The following is a 12,941-nucleotide window of genomic DNA, read 5'->3' as shown; positions in this document are numbered from 1 at the left end:
TGAGCCATAGGGGAGCACAGCCCAGCTGGCTTCTTGGCTGGCCCGAGACTCCGTCACTTCCTACCAAAACAGTACAGAAAGGAAGAGGATCTTTCAGCCAGGTTGAAGCTGCTAGGTGTGGTTTGTTAGACGCACTAACGGCTGGGGCTGCTGTACAGGGGACGTAGACTTGCTGTAAATATGCTATAGCCTATTAACCTTCTTCAACTTGCCTGCTTTCAGTACAACTTTGTGACACTTTTTTTAAAAAAATTTCCCCTTTGCCTCTACAATCTGTACTGAGTATATACTATGGAACTGAATATTCTCTATGTCATTAGCTTTGTACAATTTTAAAACAGTTGCCATGGTGTCACCTTTTTCCTCCACCCTCCCACCCTCTATTGTCTCTTGAAACACTGTTAATAAAAATCTTAGTTGAACTCCTTACCTCCTCCTGCTTTGGCTTGTTTTATTTATGTAGGGTCTCTTGCCTTGTTTTCTGCATTAACTGTATCTTATCCCCTTTTGACCTGTTATTCTTCCACTGCCACCCATATGCTGACCTGCATCGCCAAACAGAACAGAATGGCACGTAAACGTTCTGCATTTTTGAGTAGCTGTTTTGGCATCCGTGGCACTAGCCTGTGATAACATCATGATTTCAAACAGCTTGAAAGGGACTCTGAGTCACAGGTGGCAAGTTCAAAATATCCCCCACCATGTCTTTTAAAAGTCCTTATTGAACTTATCCTGTAGATACTCAGTCCTGGAACAGGAGGCCTTGCAACACAGATAAAATCCCACATTTCCACTCCCAGACAGAGCACTGAAAAGCCACTTCAGTCCAAATGGAGTTGTCCTTTGCTTCCCATCAAATAATCTAATTGCAGGTGCCTTTTCCAAGACACCATCCACCTCAAGGTTTCCATCATTCTCAGAGCAGCAGCGAAATGCAGAAACAAAGAAGAATTATTAGCTCTTTTCCCGGGGGATGAACAAATCTGTTTTTTTAATCAAACTGGGTTTGGGGATTTATGAGATGGTCTTGGCCAGTCAGCACAGTTTGAGATCATTACAGTTATTTCAGCTGTCCTCATACCTAGAGGACACCCTCCAAAATGACAAAGCCAGAATTAGAGGCACTACCTCAGGATCTTGGAGACCCGCAGTCAAATCCTTCCTTTGCCACAGATATTTGGTGACCTCGGGCAAATCACATAGTCTCTCTGGGCCTCAGTCTCCATCTGTGCAATGGGTATAACAGCTCAGCCCTGCCTGCCTTGTGGGCATTTTCTGAAGTTAAATACATTAAAGGCAGTGAGACACTGAGATAATGACTAAGATATTATTATGACAATGGGGGCCAGACAGGTACCTACAATAAAATTAATTTATAGCACTGGATGCTGCAGGACATCATTGAAACAGGTAACTGACCCATTCTCAAAAGAATGAGCTATCTATAGGTATAAGACTTCATCAGGGTTCGTAGGATTGATCCAGGTACTACTGGAGGCATTAAGAATGTTTATTGGGACTCGGGTGGGTCTTTACGTGAACAGTAACAAAACCTCTGAGTTTTCGAGCTTCTTGTTTGATCGCCCACACAGTGCAGTTTCCTACCTTAGTGTATCAAATTGAATTAAGAATGTTTCACACCTTCTTCTGATCATACCTTCTGTAGCTGTTGGAAACAGGCTGCTGGAATAGACAAACGAATGGTGGCATGGGTCGGAGGGGTGCGGGGGGGGAGAGCCCTCCTGAGCTTAGAGGCAGGATGTTTGAATGTATATCTAAGGATGCTAGCAGTCACCACTGTGTGATGCACTTGCAGGGATCAAGAAGAAATGTGCTCCTGTGACGTAAAAACCTGCACCCTTAAGAGCACTGTGGCACTTCCATGCCTCCTGCTGATGAATCCAGGTTGGGTGACTGTCAGAGACATGGTACAAGCCCTGCCAGCAACCCCTACATTAGAAGTGTCAGAACAGAATCGTCCGGTTCACAGGACAAGGTGGGGCAGCTGGCCCAGCTGTCCTATGGACAGCAGGTGGGAGGATTACCCCAGGCGGATCATGGAGGGGATCAAGTGTCAGGATGGGGACTGAGCAGGGAAGGGGCAGGGCCTGGGGTACTGGAGGGGGATTACCCCAGGCTCCATCCCCACCTCTGGACAGTCCTGTGACAGGATGTTCTCTTTATCAGCAATATGCCACAGGAGGAGCCAATATGAAGTCACTGCTCCGTGGTTAGCACCAGGGTTAGCAGGTAGGCAGGCCATGTGCTTCCGATGAGACAAACAGCTCATGTTGCCATTACATCCGTGCAAAATGGGTTTGAAAAGCTACCCTGGGGCTCAGGCAGCTCATTTTTCACAGGTGTAAATGGTGGAAGATCAAGCTGCCCCTCCGAAGAAAACCTGACCCAACGTTGCACATGTGAGTGGCACAGATAGGCACCATCAACAAGTGCCACTCACCTGGAGTGAGTTGGGAGAGCAGATGCTCTTCAGCCCACTCAGTGAGTGAACGGCTGCTTTGCGGGGCGGGGGAGGGCACTTGTTCAGGTTATGTTGGGATCCCAGTGAGCTGTGGGATTATTGGCCCATCTTCACACTGAGCAAAGAAGTGGGATTTTCAGTGAGCCAGTTACGATTCCCTGCGCTGTTCTGAGCCTTGGCTGTGGTAAGAGCAGCCTGGGACCTGCTCTAACTTACACCAGCTGCCTCTGGTTTCTCAGGGACTGTATACCAGCTGGGCATAGCGTGAGGATCGTGCCCTCCAGCCATATCTCCTCCCTCTGCCAGTGCAGAAGGGCCTTGGGCAGGCAGTGGAGGAGCCAGTTACAAAGGCTCTGTGCCCGCTGAGAACCCACCCCCCCACTGGAGGACCTCTCAACATGCCAAATCTCACTGCACAGGTCCTTGCATGAGGCAGAGCTACTGCTACTCAGGGTGTGCAGGAACGGACCTGGAAAACTGGCTCCCTACATCAGCCACTGACTGGCCTGAATATGTGTGTTCAGTGTCTTTGGGCGCTTGCTGCAAAGCTGACCTTTGCTGAACTCAACAGAGAATAGGTGTGAACGCTAGAGAGAGAGGGGAGAAACCTGAATACAGACACCTGTGCCTTTGTGGAATCAGTTCCTCATGCAGTGCTGCCTAAGGTGTCATAGTCTGCACCCCAGCCCCTCCCTGGTAAAGCCCTGATCCTATAGCATTATATCTGGCCAAAAGTCTCTTCTGCATCCATCTATTCCCATACACTCTATCTAGCACAGCCACGGCTGTAATATTGACGCACTGGGGCCTTCTGAGTGACATGAATATTCTGAATGCAAATAGATTGGTCTGTGAGCATTATAATTCCCCTCAAGCCTGCCAATGGGAGGGATAAAAGGGCAAACTGCCCCAGGGCCTGGGGCTCCTGGGCCACTGCTGCTACTGCATGTGGTGCAGTCCAGGCTGCACTGAGGGCCAGCTGTCCTGACTCTGCCCCTTCCACCCGAGGCCCCACCCCTTCCAGGGGTACAGAGACAGTCCCTCATCCCTCCTGCCATGAGGTTGTCGGATCTTCTGGTGCCCCTGAAGTTGCTCCTATCCAGTTTAGCTCCTAGGGCTCAACCAGTCCAAAGCCTGCCCTGCTATCTTCCCATATCTCAGAGCAGGCTTTTCTTGTAGGAAAGTGGGCCTCTCTTCTGCAATCTCTAGGGTGTGTGTGATACTTTTCATTCAGAGAGAGAGCGGGCAGGTGCAAAGCACAGCTCTTCTCAAGCAGAGGGGTGGGAAATACATGACAAGCTACCAGGCTGGGAGCCGTATTAGTCACAACTGGTGCTCACATGGACTGTGGCGAATGCAGCTGGGTCTGAGGACAGGAGCCCTAGAGACATGAGGGTAAAAGAGAATGCAGCCCATTCAGTTCCCTGGAGTCACCTCCAGGGGGCTATGCGGCGTTACACCAGCTATGGATCCGGCCCCTGGATTGTTTGGAGATTTATCCCTTAGTGCAGACCACGTGGCCGGTTGTGCACCAAGCACAAGAATACAGGCATTCCCACTGGATCAGTGAGTGTGCAAGCTCAGCAAAATGTTGGCTGGAAACAAATGCCCATCTTCTTTTTATTACAGGTTGGACCTCCCTAGTCCGGCACCCTCAGGACCAGACCAGTCCTGAATGTGGGAATTTTCTGTACCACGGGTGCTCCCCTGCTGCTGGCCTCTCAGCACTTCCTGTCCCAACTGGCACCCTGCCGCTGACCACAGCCGGGCTGTCACAGCCCAGGCTCACAGCCCTCCACTGGCTTCCCAGTGCCAAAGGCGGCTCCTCAGCCCCAGCAGCGGCTGCCTGGTCAATGCCGTGCTGCTGATCCTCACCCCTGCCAGCAGCTGACCCACTGCTGCTGGGCCCCGCTCTGGCCACTGGGCTCTCTGCTTCACCAACATCTGTGGTCCTGCAGGGCCAGAGAGCACCAGATTTCAGAGGTGCAACCTGTATTTGTATGACAGGGGCACCATTGTTCTAGGGGTTGGAAGGATGCCTAAGATAATGCCAGCCCCAGAGCTTACTATCTAAATCGGCAGTTCTCAAACGGTGGGTTGGAACCCCAAAGGGACCCATTGTAACATGGGTCACCGTTAGACTTCCTAGGACCCAGGGCTGACGCCAAAGCCTGCATGCCCTTCCCACCCAGGGCAGTGGGGCTCAGGCTACAGTCTTTTCTATCCCCCAGGGCAGCAGGGTCCAACCCGTGGTCTCCCACCTGCAGTGGTGAGGCAGGGTCTCTGCCCCTTCCCGAGATCATGTAGTAACTTTGCCAGAAAGGGGTTGCTGTGCAAGGAAGTCTGAGAGCCCCTGATCTAAGTCCATAACGCTGACAAAAGAAACTCCGCTTGAGAAGCAATGAGTGGAGACATCACATTCATAAGGATTCAGGCCTCATGCATGTCCTCATGCTCATATTTCCTGCCACCTCTGGGAGACCACAGCAATTCTGCAATTCAGCTTGTGTTGAAAAAAAGGCCTGAACCCTGGCTACAGGGACCGAAGATCAAGGGGAGAAAGACACAGTCAGGGACTAAGTTATATTGACCTCTCAGAGAGCAACACTTCTAACCTAGGAGCACACAAAGGTGCAGCAGACCGGTGCTCCTCACACGACTGGGAGGGGGACAGGTCCCGGTCCCTGGCTCTTCAAGGCTTCCATACCAAAATGATGGGTACCAATTTAATTATAGCCACTCAAGAGAGGCATCTTAGAGTCAAAAAAAAAAAAGCAGTAAAGTAGCACTTTAAAGACTAACAAAATAATTTCTGAGGTGAGCTTTCGTGGGCCATGGCTATGGTCTGAAGAAGTGGGTCTGTCCCACGAAAGCTCACCTCATAAATTATTTTGTTAGTCTCTAAAGTGCTACTTTACTGCTTTTTTGTTTTGATAGTGTATAGATTAGCACGGCTCCCTCTCTGTTACTTTTCAACACCTTCGAGCCAGTGTGGATAGTTCTCTGAAAACCTCCACTCAAACATGCAGCAGCAGTCAAAAAAGCAAACAGAATGCTAGAAATTATTGAAAAAGAGATAATTAGGCAGAGAATATCTTATTGCCTCTGTGTAACTCTATGGTAGGCCCACATCTTGAATGCTGCTTGCAGATGTGATGGCCTCATCTCGAAAAAGATATCTTGGCATCGGAAAAGGGTCAGAAAAGGGCAACAAAAATGATGAGGGGGTTGGATCGGGCGCCATGTGAAGAAAGATTAAAAAGACTGGGACTTGTCAGCGTCCAAAAAAAGAGACTAAGGGGGGTTATGACAGAGGTCTATAAAATCATGACTGGTGTGGAGTTAGTGAGCAAGGAAAAAGGTTATTTACTTGTTCCTACAACATAGGAACTAGAGGATCACCAAATTAAATTAATGGGTAGCAGGTTTAAAAACAAACAGAAAGAAGTATTTCTTCATACAACACAGTCAACTGTGGAACTCCTCACCAGAGGATGTTGTGAGGATCAGGACTTCAACAGGGTTCAAAAAAGAGCTAGCTAAATTCCTGGAGGTCAGGTCAATCCCTGTCTGTTAGCCAGGACGCACAGGGATGGTTCCCTAGACCCTATTTGTCAGAGGCTGGGAATGGGTGATGGGGAGTGGGTCACTTGATGCTTACCGGTTCTGTTCATTCCTCTGGCACTGACCACTGTCGGAAGACAGGATACTGGGCTAGATGGACCTTGGGTTTGACTCAGTAGGGCTGTTCTTATGTTAATAGTTCACACTAGGGAGTTGTTTTAAATCCTGCCAAGAAGTGGGGTGGCTGCTCAGGTGAAAAAGTCCCCTTGAGTTGGAGCTTTACCTGAATACAAGCTCTCCATTTCCCCCCTTCTCCCTCCCCGTAAAACAGCTGCGCCTAGTGTCACAGTCTGCGCTCTCCCAAATGCACAGTGGTGCATACCTCAGGGCTCAGGAAGGACCTCATCACTCATCCTGTGGAGCTGGCCTGGCAAGGAGGCAAATGCAGTGTGGCTCGATTGCTAAATGCAGCCCAGTGGCTGGAAGCCCCCACTGAGCCATGCATCAAATATGGTTCATAAATACACTCAAGTAGGGAGCACACCACTCGTGATAAGCCACCCCGAGTGCACCCAGCTCCCTGGCTTGGTGACAGTGTCTGAGGGCAGCAAGGACACAAGCTGGAGAAACACTCATTTTAAGGCACTATTATTTCCCTACAGGGAGGGAGCACTTTCAAGCCACCCTGTATCCTCTGCCCCCTTCCTGCTACCCTGGCCACATTTGTCCCTGCAGCCAGCGGGAGGCAATGAAGATGCACTGGGTGCTCCCATCTCGCTGTCTTTGTGAGGGAAGGCTTCCTGTCAGACATGTCACACAAAGCTCTCATCTCTGCGGCAACACTGCAGGAAGCAGGCTAGAAGAAGAGGGCTAGGTTGGCTTCCCTGCCCTTGTGTGCTTCCCTCTGGGCACATGCTGATGTGGTACCAGCTGGACATTAGCTAACAGCATCTTCTGAGACTGAGACTGTCCCACCACCTGAAGGGGAAGTGCCGGGATTATTAATGGGGTGCAGACATCCAACAAGGAATTATATAGGAAGATACAGCCAAAAGAGAACCTACTGCTGAAGGTTATACAAGGCAAGGTACAGCTATTCGGGCATATCTGCAGAATGAGTGACAGAGGAAAAACCAAAACCCTGGTATTCGGCATAATGGATGGTTCGAATAGGAGAGGCCGACCCCACAGGCAATGGGTAGATGATATAGTCGGTTGGTGCGGAGCTCGTCTACAGAAACTAAGCCCCTCCACACTGGACAGGGAAAGATGGAAGGAAATAGTGAGACAGGCATCAGACACTGATGGGCGCTGAGCCCACGGTTGTTGAGGAAGGTGATGATGACAGTGACAATGATGAGGCATCTAGTTATCTCTGTGGGTCTAAGGTGTAGAATTTACATTTGAACCTTGCCTACAGTAAGAGGGACATGCTGGCTTTGGATAGCAACAGAGAGATAGCCATGTTAGTCTATAGTCTATCAAAACAAAAAACCAGTCCTGTAGCACTTGAAAGACTAACAAAATAATTTGTTAGGTGGTGAGGTTTCGTGGGACAGACCCACTTCTTCAGATCGTAGCCCTACCAGAACAGGCTCAATATTTAAGGCACAGAGGACCAAAAATAGTAATCAAGGTTGACAAATCAGAAAATTATCAAGGTGAGCAAATGAGAGAGCAGAGGAGTGGTGGGGAGTCAAGAATTAGCCAAAGCAAAGCGTGTAAAAGAGCCCCTATAATGAGCTAGAAAATTGCCATCCCAGTTCAAACCATGTGTTAATGTGTCGAATTTGAATATAAAAGAGTTCAGCAGCCTCTCTTTCCAAACAGCGGTGAAAGTTTCTGCCCATTTGTGTCTGATACTTCTCTCACTATTTCCTTCCATCTTTCCCTGTCCAGTGCAGAGTGGCTTAGTTTCAGTAGACTAGCTCTGCACCAACCTACTATATCATCTATCCATTCTCTGTGGGGTCTGCCTCTCCCATTCGAATTGTCCATTATGCCAAATGCTAGGGTCTTGAATTTTCCTCCGTCACTCATTCTGCAGGTATGCCCAAATAGCTGTAACTTGCCTTGTAGAACCTTCAGCAGTAGGTTCTCTTTTGGCTGTATCTTCCTATATAATTCCTTGTTGGATGCCTGCACCCCATCAATAATCCCAGGAACTTTCACTGCTGTTTGGAAAGAGAGGCTGCTGAACTCCCTTTTATATTCAAATTTGGCACATTAACATGTGGTTTAAACTAGGATGGCAATTTTCTAGCTCATTGTAGGGGCTCTTTTACATACTTTGCTCTATCTAATTTTCGACTCACCCCCCGCCCTCCCGTCCCTCTGCTCTTTTATTTGCTCCACTTGATAATAATCTTCTGATTTGTCAACCTTGATTACTATTTTTGGTTCTCTGTGCCTTAAATATTGAGTCTGTTCTGGTCTGGCTCTGGTCTGAAGAAGTGGGTCTGTCCCACGAAAGCTCATCACCTAATAAATTATTTTGTTAGTCTTTAAAGTGCTACTGGCCTGCTTTTTTGCTATGATGGCTTTGGGTCAGACTGTCTTTAGGATTTACGGGTCCCTAAGCAATGCTATTAAACTGGTGCCCATGGACAGCTGGTGTGTGTGTGAATTTTTAGAGATGTGATTTTATAATCTTCAGTAACATATTAATGAAATAGCTTTATAGCAAATTTTAAACTCGGGTCCTGTCAACTAACACAAGTACACTCAGAAACTGACAATTTGTACTGGGGGTTGGCAAATGCCTGTTAAATGGTGTCATTCCCACTTGAATGGCTCTGCCATGGGTTTGGTGTTCTGCTAATAGCTCTGATAGGCTTTGTCACTTCTCAGTTAACTAGATCCTCTCAGTAGGAAGCACAGACTCGTACAGAGATAGGAAGAGGCAGGTGGGTGGACATTAAGATCCAGTGGGATCGCTTGAGGATCACCTGTTCTGTTCACTCCCTCCGGGGCATCTGGCGTTGGCCACTGTTGGAAGACAGGATATTGGGCTAGATGGACCTTTGGTCTGACCCACTATGGCCGCTCTTATGTTCTCCCAACTTTTCAGGTGCCCTAAGCAGCTGTGTATTCTGTGTATGGGCTGAGTGTTGAGGCAGGGGGTGCCCAGGAGAGAATCAGATGCTGCCCAGCTGATTAGCAGAGTGCCTGCAGCCATCCATAGTGGACAGCATGTGTTTCTCTGGGTGGTGCACACCTGCACATGCTTTGGTGCACATAAAATTTATTCCATCCATTGATGTTAAAAATTAGAGGGAACCCAGTTATTGGGCTCTATTTGTGTCCCAATCAGTGATGTTCCTGTGTGACACTGATCGAGTCACTCAGGCCAAAACATTGAAGCATCTGCTAGTCCTGGGTGCCTTTTCTGGGAGGGGGTAAAAAAAGGCAGGATCTTCAGAGATGTTAAACACTTGCTCCATGGTTGGAAGGCATCCATGAATTGCCAGGGACCCCACTGGCAATAACGTGTCTTCCCCTGTGTTTCCGTAGGAGATACAACGTACCTCGACATCTTCCGGGAGTTTTCCCACATGGCATCAAACAACCCTGAGAAACTCAACCGACGGAGCCTGCACTTCAGCCACTCCTGCCGATAGCCCCTCTGCTGCTCATCTGAGCTCTTCTGTGGGAGAGTCAGTGGTGAGCTACCGGAGCTCTGGGAGAGCAGAAATGGGATGTGGAATGGATCCACTGGGGTCATCCACTGGAGAAAGACCCAGCAACCTGTTCCCTGGCCAGACACACACTTACAGAGCACACAGGGTATAGTCCAGTACCTGCTTTTGTAGCCACGTCCCAGAACTGTGACCCGTGGTGATGGGTCTAACCAACCAGTGCATACAAACAGGGCTAAACCAACTACAAAAAGAAACCCTGCTTCTTTGCAATTTACTCCCTCACTCCCCGGGCCTCCCTCGGGCCGAACACATGCTCAGACCATGGACTTGACCTTTGGTGTATTAATTACTGAGAGATAGGGGCTGTGCATCCAGTAACTAAAAATATGGGGTAGCTAAGGGAGACCGAAGCCCTGTTTCTGCAGATTATGCGAATCCCTGCAATGCTGATGGCTCTGGCTCCACTGGGATATCAAAGCTGACATAGCAGGGGCATGGGGCGACAACAGAGATGTTTTGACACAGATGCAAGCAAAACGGTTTGCACAGGGCAGTGGCATAATGGTTCATATTCTATGTCAGTCTGGGGCAAACACAGGAGGACAAGAAGTGACAGTCTGCATGACGAAGGAGCACAGTCCAGGGATGATATCCCTGATGATTTGTGGTTAACATTTGCATACTTTCATTCTCAGATGTTATCCTTTGGGTCACAGAAACCCAAAGGATGCAGAATAACCCATCAAAGGGAAGAGTCGAAACATCCCAGAGTCAATACTATCTGGCAGTCCCCTCAGAAACATGAACTATCAGCTCTGAGGCTGCGGCATACCCTAATGGCAAAGAGTTTAAAGATGTGCCAATCAATTTTCAGTTGAGATTGCATCTGTTTTGGGACCTAGCATGCCTCACCTGTATTATTTGTGTATTTCTAAGTGTGGGATTTGGGGGCTTCCCCCTGGAGAATTGAGTGTGAGGATCCTCTAAACACCTTCCTGCCAGATGTAGAAGTCAATGTGGCTTCTTAATCCTTCCCCCTAGGGAGCAGTTTGTGTTAGACTCTATGAAAATCGTAAGGGTTTAACTTAAATTGCTGCCCTCAATGTGAACGTTTCCATCTTCCAACCATGCTATCAGAGAGGCAGTAACCAATACAATTAGCAAAGGTGCTGGGTAACATTATCAGCTGACTGAGGTGAAGCTCTGTGTGGAGGCGGTGTTCATTGATACCAAAATAATGCTAACCAAACCCAAAGCAGAAGATAACCATTTGTGAATGCCACAGGCAGTGTGTTGTTGAGACAGATTCTGCTCTTTGTTATACAGGTGTAACCCAGAGCACAGGAGAAAGCACAGTTGGGTTCATGGTATCAGAGTCAGCTGTGCCTCTGGTATCAAACACCTGATTGTGTACGGTGTGGGTGGGAAATGTTTGGATCTAGTTTCTCAGTACCAGCCTGTATGGAGTAATAAGTCCACCACGCAGGGCCTGACTGTACCTCCCACCCCACGACTTTTCAAGTGGCACATGAACATTCCTGGCCAACACACTGCCAGAGAAACTGACCTCTTACACCGCTCAACCAGCTTTGCAAACGAAATCCATTCAGTCAGCTCCACCATTCTCTGAAAGACTCAGCACCTGTTGCACAACTGTTTTTTCCCTCGCACCCACAAACTAAAATTCACTTGGGGCTGAATCCCCCCGACCAGCACTTCTCAGGCTTTTAGTGGCCATGTGGTCCAATGGATAGTGACTCAGATGAGCATTTAACACACCTGGACTCTGTTTCTGGCTGTATCACTGGCCAGTTGGGTGGCCTATGGCAAGTCATGTCACTTCTTCATGTGCCCCCTATGTTATCATATCTCCTTTGTAAAGTGCACTAAATACTCCTGGGTGAAATGTGCTATGTATTATATTATACCATGGGAGTGATGCATACCAATCTGCAAACAGACCCTGCCCCTTTACCTCTTGAAGAGTTTATAACTAGGGCCCTACCAAATTAATGGTTCACTTTGGTCAACTTCACAGTTTTAGGAATTTAAAAGACATAAATTTTCATGCTTTCCGCTATTTAAACATGGTGTTGTAATTGTAGGGGTCCTGACCCAAAGGGAGTCATAGAGTGGGGTGTTGCAGCACTGCTAGTCTTACTTCTGTGCTCCTGCTGTTTGCAGTGCTGCCTTCACAGGTGGGTGGATGGACAGTGGTGGCTGCTGGTCAGGAGCCCAGCTCTGATGGCAGAGCTGTTGCCGGCAGCCATGCAGAAGTAAGGAGGGTGTGGCATAATATTACCACCCTTATTTCTACCCTGGTGCCCTCCAAGCTGGACTCTAGGTAGGTCGCCACCACTCTCAAGCCACTCAGTTCTGAAGGCAGAGCAGAAGTAAGGGTGGCTCCCCCTAAAATAAGCTTATCCCCCCCACCCCAGTAACTCCACTTTAGGTCAAAATTCCCCGATATGTGAATTCTTGGTCTTCCTGTATAGCCTAGGGTAAAAGCACACAGATTTCCCAGGGAGAGAGCAGATTTCACAGTCTGTGATGCATTTGTCATGGTCATGACTTTGGTAGGGTCCTACTTTTAACTCATGTTTATTGTGCATCTAAATATTAGGAGAACAGATCTCTTTCTGTAAGGCGTGGCTTTCTTTTCTTATTTTATCTGTAATATTATTTCATAGTTATGAAAAAGGGTTATGAGTGGACTATACAGGTATAGGCACCATGACATATTGAAGTGTATTGTCAGAATGATGTATATAAACCGTGTTTACATGCTGAAATGTAATATATCATATGGCAGAAGAATGTATTTTTTAAATAATGAGGAATGGAAAAGTCTCATGTATAAGTGGTACCTATGAAGCGAAAGTAAAATATGAGATGTTTTTGTTTGGAAAACATGGTGTTTTTCCTCCTGCTTTCTGGTCCACACTTTGGCAAACAAAGGGAACATTTCAGTGGGAGAAGGTTTGTAACGTGAGATGTATTAGGCATTCATTTAAGGCTGGAAGTCAGGTAGCCAATGAATTTTCCTCCAAGTAGATGTGGAACTCCCAACTTTTCTGGGTAGCTGGAGTGTTTGATTCACATTAAGGCAAAGCCTTTATTGAAGTCAAAGGGAGTTTTGCCATTGGCTTCCATGGAGCCAGGCTTCAAGACTGTTTCAGTTCCAGCATCTTCCTGGCTGAGCAGTAGCAGTATTTGTCCTCTATCAGGAAACACCATAGGCTCCATGGCAAGTG

General features: G+C 48.0%; 1 protein-coding gene across 1 annotated transcript in view; it reads left to right on the top strand.

The window, feature by feature from the left end:
- Positions 1 to 12,566, top strand: part of ACAP3 (ArfGAP with coiled-coil, ankyrin repeat and PH domains 3) — a 195,796-nt gene extending 183,230 nt beyond the window's left edge. The window contains exon 25 of the mRNA XM_075018189.1: positions 9,560 to 12,566. Within this exon, the coding sequence (XP_074874290.1) occupies positions 9,560 to 9,666 (107 nt within the window). The 3' untranslated portion in view covers positions 9,667 to 12,566. The remainder of the gene's footprint in view (positions 1 to 9,559) is intronic.
- Positions 12,567 to 12,941: the final 375 nt, after the last annotated feature.

The sequence above is a fragment of the Carettochelys insculpta genome, chromosome 23 (genome assembly GCF_033958435.1).
Source record: "Carettochelys insculpta isolate YL-2023 chromosome 23, ASM3395843v1, whole genome shotgun sequence".
Taxonomy (NCBI): Eukaryota; Metazoa; Chordata; order Testudines; family Carettochelyidae; genus Carettochelys; species Carettochelys insculpta.
This window is presented reverse-complemented; position numbering and strand designations above follow the sequence as displayed.